We start from the raw sequence: 9,544 nt of genomic DNA on the forward strand, positions 1-9,544 counted from the left end.
AGTACCTGTTATTTATTTAAAGAGATACCTATCTACCTACATTTTAACCTTTTTTTTTTTTTTTTTTCAATATCCTTAGATCTAGTTGGAGAGATATAAATTGATAGGGAGTGAAATACTTAAGGATTTCCATGTCATTCTTGCGCAGAGCCATGCTAATATCTCTCTTTATCTAGTCAGACTTAAGTTTACGTACTGCCAAAGTACTCACTTTCCACAAAAATAAATGCAATTCTTGCGATGTAGGTTTGTTCGTTACCTTGTGTCCCTCAGAGCGGAAATAGAAGCCCCGCGAAGCGGGGCTTCGTCGACTCCTAAGCGGGTACACATTATTTATCAGCAAGTTTATTACCAAAAAATTCATTTTGCAATATTATATTTATCCCGGAACGGGATAAACCGACAAGTTGCTGATAGATACTTGGACAGATAAACCCTACACGTCTATAAGCTTCTACCTTAATACGTAGGTTCTACGTAACACGTATTAACTATCCGATCCTTTCGTATTCGAAAACACAAATCACTTGAAAACTGAAGGGTATATGCCTCCACACATCACCATTTAATTGTTATACCTAATTTCAACAGTTATTATAGACACACAAAGATTTAAAGTAATAAGTAATAAGACTCAGAAGAGACTTAATGTAGGTATAATATTAATTAAATTTTAATGGTGACAAGTGCACGCTTTACCATCTCGATGTGTTTTCTACCATTATGTGTTTTAGTATTTTCATTAGCATAGCCACGGTGCGCGCAGGCAGCCTTTGAAAACTTACACATTACTATTCCGGATCGGTTTTATTTGCTAGATAGTTTAACGGACACTAAATTTAAATATTTATTTCGAACGGCAAAAGCCGTTAGAAACTGTTTTTCAATATAGTCAGCTAAACTGGGGTACAATTCAAAAACTCACCAGCAGTTTAGCTTCACGACCTTCCAGATGGAAAAACAGCAAGCCAATGAGTTGGAAATTTGTTTTTGCGACAACCGCCAAAAAGCAAACTGCTGTGTGGTGGGAGTGTGGGAGAGAGAGGGACGTATATGCTAGAAAAGGACAATACGACCGACAACAGGGTTGCCATTCTCAATATTATTATTAGGTTCCGAATAGCGGTACAGTTGTTTAATATATTATATACTTGGTCAAGCAGATCTTGTCAGTAGAAAAAGGCGGCAAATTTGAAAAATGTAGGCGCAAAGGGACAGCGTCCCATAGAAAATTTGAATTTCGCGCCTTTTTCTACTGACAAGATTTGCTTGACCGTCTTTAAATTACCGCCATTTTCTAGTCTCTATTTTCACAAGGCTGGATGTAGTTTTTGGGTTGGTCATGTTTGATCATAATTTAGTTTTTGATCTGTGCGGAAAGAGAAGAGACGTGGAATGTTTCGGGACCATTGACATATATATTACTTCGTAAGGACGCGGTTAACGAGCACTGAAAAGGGGGCCGCTACATGGGTGTGATAATCGCATTTATCACACCACGGCGCTCAGTCGTGTGGCGAGTTGCGCAGTAGAAAGTTGTCACGCAGCATAACATAAAAATGCCTCATTGCGTTGTAAAAGGGTGCAAAAACCATTACCGGAAGTGTAAGAAAAAAGATGGGATCTCATATCATCGGTAAGTAATTTCCAATTACGTTTATTTATTGCTTAAACCCAATTTTAAACGATAATTTTATTTCATTCTCACGCGGTACTGATGTTCGCTCGTACGTCATAGCCCTAATACATTAACCTTGTAAGGACGTCATTCCTCTTTGGAAGTTATTATGAAGTAGAAATGCATAATGCGTAATTTGTATAGGTAAATTTACTTAAATATGATTAGTTGATTACCTACCGGATATAATTACTGAAATTAAAGTACCTATTGTCTGTTTTACAGAGTTTGTTCCCGTTTTGTTTTACATAATTATTAAAAACATTCAAAATAACAAGATCAAGTATTTGTTATTGTTTTATTCGTTGACTTAGGGACCTATACGCACTTTAATTTCGGTATTTATATTAATTCTTGTCAGGTATAAGTTTTTAATTAAATGTAGGTAAAACTCAAAAATGTTTAATAGGTAAGCGCTAGAAACAAAGCGCGCATTTTCAAACACCGATTAATTCACATCGCTGTATTTATTACTTTTAATTGCCTACTTATATTTTTGCATCATGTTTGTATCGCTGTATAGATTCCTTCTTTTTTACTCTACCTGTTTTGCAAGCAAGAAACTGATAGAAAAAGTTGTTCGCCGCATTTTACGCGCGAAAGCGCGGGATGTACTTATCGGACTGTAGCTAGTAGCTCGGCCAACTTGTTGACCTTGACAGAGCCGGCTTACACAGGGCGGCACACCGCACGGCGCGAATGTTTAAAATATTGCATTGCCGCCTGAGACGATAATGACATCACAAAATAACGTAGAATAACGGAAACTTAGAGGGAGAAGTTCGCCTTTGTACTGCCTATCCTGCGCCATAAATTTGTGTTTTGTACAATAAAGAGTTTATACATACATACAATCTATGATACATTTTTATGATTTTTAATATTATTCTGATTGACATTTGTATTTGAACTGATTACATACTTTACATTTAGTTAAATTTCATCCAATATTATGTAACAAATCTTGACATGTAATTAATCCTTTTGATCCAACACGAAATCAAATTTGGAGCCGTATTATTCGACGTCAACGTAATGACCCTTATTTTAAACCCGGACCACGGACTCATGCTATTCCATATTTTTCTACATTATTAGCAAATTATACACCAAAACCTTCCATTATCAAGAATTATTGATAGGTGAAACAGTATGAAAATCCGTTCAGTAGCTTTTAAGTTTATCGCGAGGAGTTCGACGCTCCTGTGATATAAACCGCGAATGAACTTAACAAGCCTTGTACGCCCATACAAAGTTATCGCGTCGAGCGTCGAGCGTCGAGCTTACGTAGTTGTACGCAGTGTGTAACAGATGGCGCTTTTTTGCTGACATGAAGATCGCAACAGGCAATTCGTATGCATGCGCTCATCCATAGTTTATATCTATGTTCGGGACCCATACATTCCACGACTCTCTCCGCAGTCCGCACTGCTCTGCACAGACTCTACGTTATATCCCTCTAACTATAGCTCCATCTCACTCTGCTGTTGATAAATCGCAGTAAGTATGAATGCCCAGACGGATCCCTAGGGAGCGACTTTTGAATTTAGAGCGCTCGATTTTGTTACTCGTAAATCTGCTAACGATTAAATGCTATTTTTTACAAGCTTTTATTTAGTTTCCACTCACCGTTGTCTGTCTGTGTGTAATCAAATCTTGCAAGTTAAATTTGATCCACTTCCCGGTTTCTGATTGAGCTGAAATTTTGCATGCATGTATAAATCGCATGACAATGCAATATTATGGTACCTACCATCGAGCTGATCTGATGATGGAGACAGGAGGTGTCCATAGGAACTCTGTGATGAAACAACGTAACCTAATTGTGTTAGGGGTTTTTAGAATTGTCTCGATGAGTATTTGTTGTCTGTCGTAAGAAAAGTACAGTCAGCGATATAAGCTTGTACCAAAAATGAAATTTATGCCAAAAACTTATTTAAAATTAGCGATAGAAATTGATAATTGAGTGGTATTGACCACCACCATACCGACCACTCGTATTCAATTGGATTAGCGGAATTTAAATGCCTTGTTGGACTGAAGGACTCTGAAATTGCTAAATAAATTAGGGATTGGAGCTATTAGTTCTAGTAGGTACTTACAGGAGAATAGGAATAAAATACAAAAAACGACTAATACTAATTTATTATACTATTATCTATATCTATCCTACGAGGGCACCAGCTGCGTCAGCACCTTGACGACGGTTTTCTTGTCCAGCTTGCACTTTGGATAAAGTTGCTGACAGTCGCCGTGCGTGCGGCCCGCGCTCACTGCTTCGAATATTGCTGTCCCGTCCAACATGCGTCGGACTAGCGAGTTGCTGGAAACAAACAGACAATAAACAACTGGCCAAGTAACTGGATCGATGGTGATTTTGCTAGCTACGTTTTCCGTTACGAAGGAGTATACCTTGGGTGCACTGTCACTGGTACACATACTCGTACAAACAAGGGAGGACGAAATCAACCTCCGAACTCAAAACACTTTGCAGTGCTCCATAAGGTGTTGGTGTCCAAGCTTCTTAGTAGATGCACGAAACTATACGGATCTACAAGACCGTGATCCGCCCCATTCTGATGCATGGGTGTGAGACTTGGACACTAACACTCAAGGAGGAGAACAACCTTTTTGTGAACGTAAGGTGTTAAGGAAGATTCTGGGACCCGTCAAAAGAGACGGTGGCAGTTGGAGGATCCGAAAGAATGCCGAAATAGAACATCTAATAGGCGAGCTGAATATAATAGGTGAGACCAAAGCGCATGGTCTCCGCTGGCTTGGCCACCTCGAAGGGATGGGTGAAGATTAGGCAGACGCCGTCCTATTGGTCATCCTAAATATCGTTGGGCAGATAGAGTGGAGGCAGATCTCCGTGAGCTCGGCTTCAGCGAAAGCTGGCGTGAAGGACCGAGCAAAGTGGCGTGCTCTTGTGTTGGAGGCCAAGACTCATTTTGGGTCATCGCGTCAGCCAAAGTAAGTAAGTTAAAAAAAATACCTGGACAGATTAGCCAATAGAGCGTCAAACTCTGTAGCATTCCCAGCCTGCATGTTCTCATTGGCCAGCTGAACATAAGAGCATGCTAGCCGCTGCGTACACGCACCCGAGTCGATATTGTACCGAGCCAGCGTATCATCCAGTCGGTTCAGCATGTCTGATAGTTGGGACGATTCTGTGTCCACACCTGGCGAGATAATAAAATGTTTTTAGTAAACATAGGTGTTACAGTGTTTAGTTTTCTTTCTTATCTTCACGTTTTCGCTAATAGATGTATCCTCTTATTGGAGCTTGAAGACCAGAGGGCCTACCGCGAACCACGTTCGACGTGTTGCCTCTCTGTCGCACTGGTTAATTCGTACATAAGTGTGACAGGGAGGCAACACGTCGAACGTGATTCGCGGTAGCTAAGGTTCATAATAGCGTACTTACTGCGTCCGTATCCACCACCATAGCCATACGAAAGCAAGTGCATGATCTTAGGTAGGACCAGCACGGCGCCGAACCCGAGTATGGACCCGATCAGCACACCGCCCAGGTCTATCTTCACGGGGCCGTATAGACCCGGAGCGGAACCGCCATACGGGCCCTGGAAAAAAAAACACCGTATGTACCTTTAGTTACGCCAGTTACGGTTTAAAAAAATGTTGCTAGCGCGATTCAGGATCCTTACTACACAGAACAAACAGCACTCAAAAATTCAAAACTCAAACATTTATTTAGCAAATAGGGGGCACTTTTACACTTCAACATGAAATTATATCATCATCATCATCATCATGATGATGATGATCATCATTATCCCCGAAAAATTCTTAATAGCACGATTCAGGATTTTACTACATGTAACAGCGCCATCTAGGGTAGGATTAGTTAACTAAACAAGATTTGTGCTCGTCTGAGTCGTTTTCCCCAGAAAAATCTTCATAGCGCGCTTCAGGATTTTCACTACATGTGACAGCGTCATCTAGGGTGAGATTGGTTAACGAAACAAGATTTGTACTCGTCTGGGGTCGTTTTCCCCAGAAAAATCTTCATAGCGCGATTCAGGATTTTCACTACATGTAACAGCGCCATCTAGGGTAAGATTGGTTAACTAAACAAGATTTGTACTTGTCTGGGGTCGTTATCCCCAGAAAAATCTTAATAGCGCGATTCAGGTTTTTTACTACATGTAACAGCGCCATCTAGGGTGAGATTGATTAACTAAACAATATTTGTACTCGTCTGGGGTCGTTATCCCCAGAAAAATCTTGATAGCGCGATTCAGGATTTTCACTACATGTAACAGCGCCATCTAGGGTGAGATTGGTTAACTAAACAAGATTTGTACTCGTCTGGGGTCGTTATCCCCAGAAAAATCTTAATAGCGCGATTCAGGATTTTCACTACATGTAACAGCGCCATCTAGGGTGAGATTGGTTAACTAAATAAGATTTGTACTCGTCTGGGGTCGTTATCCCCAGAAAAATCTTAATAGCGCGATTCAGGATTTTCACTACATGTAACAGCGCCATCTAGGGTGAGATTGGTTAACTAAACAAGATTTGTGCTCGTCTGGGGTCGTTTACCCCAGAAAAATCTTAATAGCGCGATTCAGGATTTTCACTACATGTAACAGCGCCATCTAGCGTGAAATTGGCTAACTAAACAACATTTGTGCTCGCCTGGGGTCGTTTCCCCCAGAAAAATTTTAATAGCGCGATTCAGGATTTTCACCACATGTAACAGCGCCATCTACGGTGAGATTGGTTAACTAAACAAGATTTGTGCTCGTCTGGGGTCGTTATCCCCATAAAAATCTTAATAGCGCGATTCAGGATTTCCACTATATGTAACAGCGCCATCTAGCGCGTGATTCGTTAACTAAATAAAACCTCGGGATACTTATGTTTATGTTTTTTATACTGTCTGTTCCCTAACATAAATACCCGTCCACTTTTCTATACAACTTTGGTAGATGATTAATTTATAAGGCTGATTTAGACGGCGCGCGAACTCGCATGCGATTTTAGTTGCATCGATCAACCGACCGATCAAAACCCGCAATGGTATGAAACTCGCATGTGAGTTCTCGCATCATTTATGGCTCCTCTACCCGATGGGCCAACGCCGGCCACTCCAAGGGACGCAGCCATGCGGTAGAATGAGATAGCAATATCACTCGCTCCCTCTAACGCATAAATGCGTCCCTTGGAGTGGCCGCCGTTCGCCCATCGTGTAGAAGAGCCATTAAATCAGCCCTTTACCTGTGCCCCCTTAGTACCATAGGTGGAAATCCCGAAGCGCTGCATGCGGTCGCGGTCGTTCTGCTCCCTCTCTTCTCTGCTCTTCTCTACCCTGGCCGAGGACTCCGCCAGCTGGAGTGTATACCTGTTTCATTCTATTATGGATAGTAATGGTGGTCCCTTACCTGCGCCCCCGTAGTGCCGTAGGTGGAAATCCCGAAGCGCTGCGTGCGGTCGCGGTCGTTCTGCTCCCTCTCTTCTCTGCTCTTCTCTACCCTGGCCGAGGGCTCCGCCAGCTGGTCCTCCGTGCGGAAGCTGGAGCTAGGCATGAAGCCCCTGAAATTTAAACTAGGGTAGCTGATAAAAGTGTACTTAACTAAGCAGGCCGCGTAGCAGTGTAGAGTTAGGCCGTAAAAAGTCTGCAGCGATTTCGATAGCCCACGCAGTGCAAGTGTCATTTTAAACGTCAAACTCGTATGAAAATATGACGTATAAATAACACTTCCACTGCGTGGGCTATCAAATCCGCTTCAGACTTTTATTTGTGCGACTATACCTAGCTATGCAGGCCGCGTAGCCAACATGCCAATCGCTTACACTTCGTAGCGATCGATACGCAACTGTCACTGTAACACTAATATAACTAATATGAAAGAGTGATAGAGAGACAAAGTGTTTCGTTGTCGAAGCGATAGCGATTGTCACCTTGGCTAGGCCGGCTGGTTTATTTATTTATTTAACCCCCTTATTAATAAACGTTTACTAAAGTTGATAAGCCGATAATAATCGTTTGTCCCTTTCCGACGTATATGTATGATGGAAAGGGACTAACGATTATTATCGGTTTGAAACTTTAGTAAACGTTTATGAATAAAGGGTTAAAACTTTATTGCACAAAAGAAAACCTATCGTAGGTTGTGATGAAGAAGAGCTTACTTTATTGAGACTATAAAAGTTACATAAAATATCACTAAAAAAACTAGTAAATTATTATACCAATAACCATATAAAAAAAAAGCTTAGATAAACCTTTTTGTACCCAATATTACCACCGGATTATTACACATTAGTTTGTGATTGTTCGATGGTTTAATTTTTAATAGGTCAAGTGTTATGATTTTTAGGAGAACAATTAGCAATATTATTAACTACTGTGTGGCTTTGTTTTAAATATCGCCGTTATTTTTGTTATTTTTAAACCAAGGAATATTGTGGGGCCATGAATTGCACTATAGCCGATTATTGTGACCTACCGATTACTTACTTGTACTTCGTGTGTGAGGTGGTATAGGAATACGAATGAATTTGTACTCTCTATACGGTGGGTAACGTCGCTGTCAGATAAGTCTGAGCTGCCAAGGTGTTCAAAAATATATGAACTAAGCCCCTATTACTATCTATGTTCAGATACTTTTGAGCACTTTGGCCGGTCCGATATATCTTCCGATATTACTTTGGAACAAACACACACAAGTAGGTATCTATTACAAGATTATAACCCAATAATGTCATTCTATTCTATAGAACTTGCTAACTCTGTAAACAAACCGCCATCTTGAAATTGTCTCTGAATGATTAAATGTGACGTTCCACTGCAAAAGGTACCTTATGGCTTCTGGCGCATACGTCGCATAGCGCCGCAGTAATATTGGGGCGGCGTTAATAATAACGTAAGAGCCAACCGCCATAAGGTACCTTTACCCGTGGGACGTCACAATTTACTAGAGTTTACTTTTTGTTTACATAGTTAGCAAGTTCCATAGAATGACACTTTAGCCTTATCAAGACCAAACACTTACCCATCACTGTACTCCGCAGCCACCGCACCCAGAAGTAACCCAAAACACAGAACCACCTTCGGACTCATCTCACCGACTCCTATCGCAAACTGTCGTCTTCCCCGTCCGTATACCATATATACGGGGCGTTCCGTACTATGCTCAGAAACAATGTTATGGGGAAACACTATTGTCAAGTTTGTATGATCTTTCACGTTGCACAATGACTTACTCGGCGTCACGCGTGGTGGGCAGATGCTATCGAAGAGGGAAGAATGGGGTTAGTGATGACAACGTACGAGTAACAGGTAGCAACTGCCGTTATCGAACTTCAAGATATTCACAAGAGACGACACGTACTAGATCCATTCTAGATACGTCATAGTTTAGATATCAACTAGTTCTCTTTTGCAGCGCATTTCGGGCAACCAATGTCACTTTTACGTTAGATAGAGTAAGATATCTATTAGATGTGAATTGGATCTCTAAGTCATATTCCGTGGAAATTGTTCAAGAGTATCTCCAGAATCGCGCAAATGTCAAATTTGACAGGTTAGATCTTAAACATATCGTTATCGTATCTTGGTGATGTCTAAAAGATATCTAATAGATGTCTATTTCAAAATCCGAATCTGGCCCCAAGTGACATATCATCATACAGTTTATTGGTGAACCCTATTGCAAAGACAACCCATTAAGATCCTCCTTTGGTCAGTTACGTGGTGTTGTTAGTCGGTTCACCCCTAGCATCGATCCTAGTGAATGACATTACATCACAGAATAAATAATAGTACTAGGTACAGAAGACTCACTCTCTAACAAAACGCGTCTGTCACGATCAGCACAGATATGGCCGCTAGGTGGC

General features: G+C 41.1%; 1 protein-coding gene across 2 annotated transcripts; it reads right to left on the minus strand.

Moving 5' to 3' along the window:
- Positions 1-3,805: 3,805 nt before the first annotated feature.
- On the minus strand, positions 3,806-8,947 carry LOC134673229 (uncharacterized). 2 transcript variants are annotated; one of them, XM_063531181.1, is made up of 5 exons: positions 8,701-8,947; positions 7,087-7,237; positions 5,106-5,262; positions 4,674-4,860; positions 3,806-4,001 (listed from the first exon to the last, which is right to left on the minus strand). In XM_063531181.1, exons 1-5 carry the CDS (start codon positions 8,814-8,816, stop codon positions 3,848-3,850), a joined length of 765 nt encoding a protein of 254 aa, XP_063387251.1. In that variant the 5' UTR covers positions 8,817-8,947; the 3' UTR covers positions 3,806-3,847. The 2 variants fall into 2 exon arrangements, with proteins under 2 accessions (XP_063387251.1, XP_063387249.1); XM_063531179.1 differs by having other exon boundaries at positions 7,087-7,249.
- Between the last annotated feature and the right edge of the window lie 597 nt (positions 8,948-9,544).

This window comes from Cydia fagiglandana, chromosome 18 (genome assembly GCF_963556715.1).
Source record: "Cydia fagiglandana chromosome 18, ilCydFagi1.1, whole genome shotgun sequence".
Classification (NCBI taxonomy): domain Eukaryota; kingdom Metazoa; phylum Arthropoda; class Insecta; order Lepidoptera; family Tortricidae; genus Cydia; species Cydia fagiglandana.

Bases quoted from the DNA above. Each gene is read 5' to 3' on its own strand.
- LOC134673229 (XM_063531179.1), bottom strand. From the start codon at position 8,816: ATGGTATACGGACGGGGAAGACGACAGTTTGCGATAGGAGTCGGTGAG. The intron at 5,263-7,086 runs GTAAGGGACCAC...TTTTTTTTCCAG, and splicing joins ACGGCACTACGGGGGCGCAG to GGCCCGTATGGCGGTTCCGC. The intron at 4,861-5,105 runs GTAAGTACGCTA...TTATCTCGCCAG, and splicing joins TGGTGGTGGATACGGACGCA to GTGTGGACACAGAATCGTCC.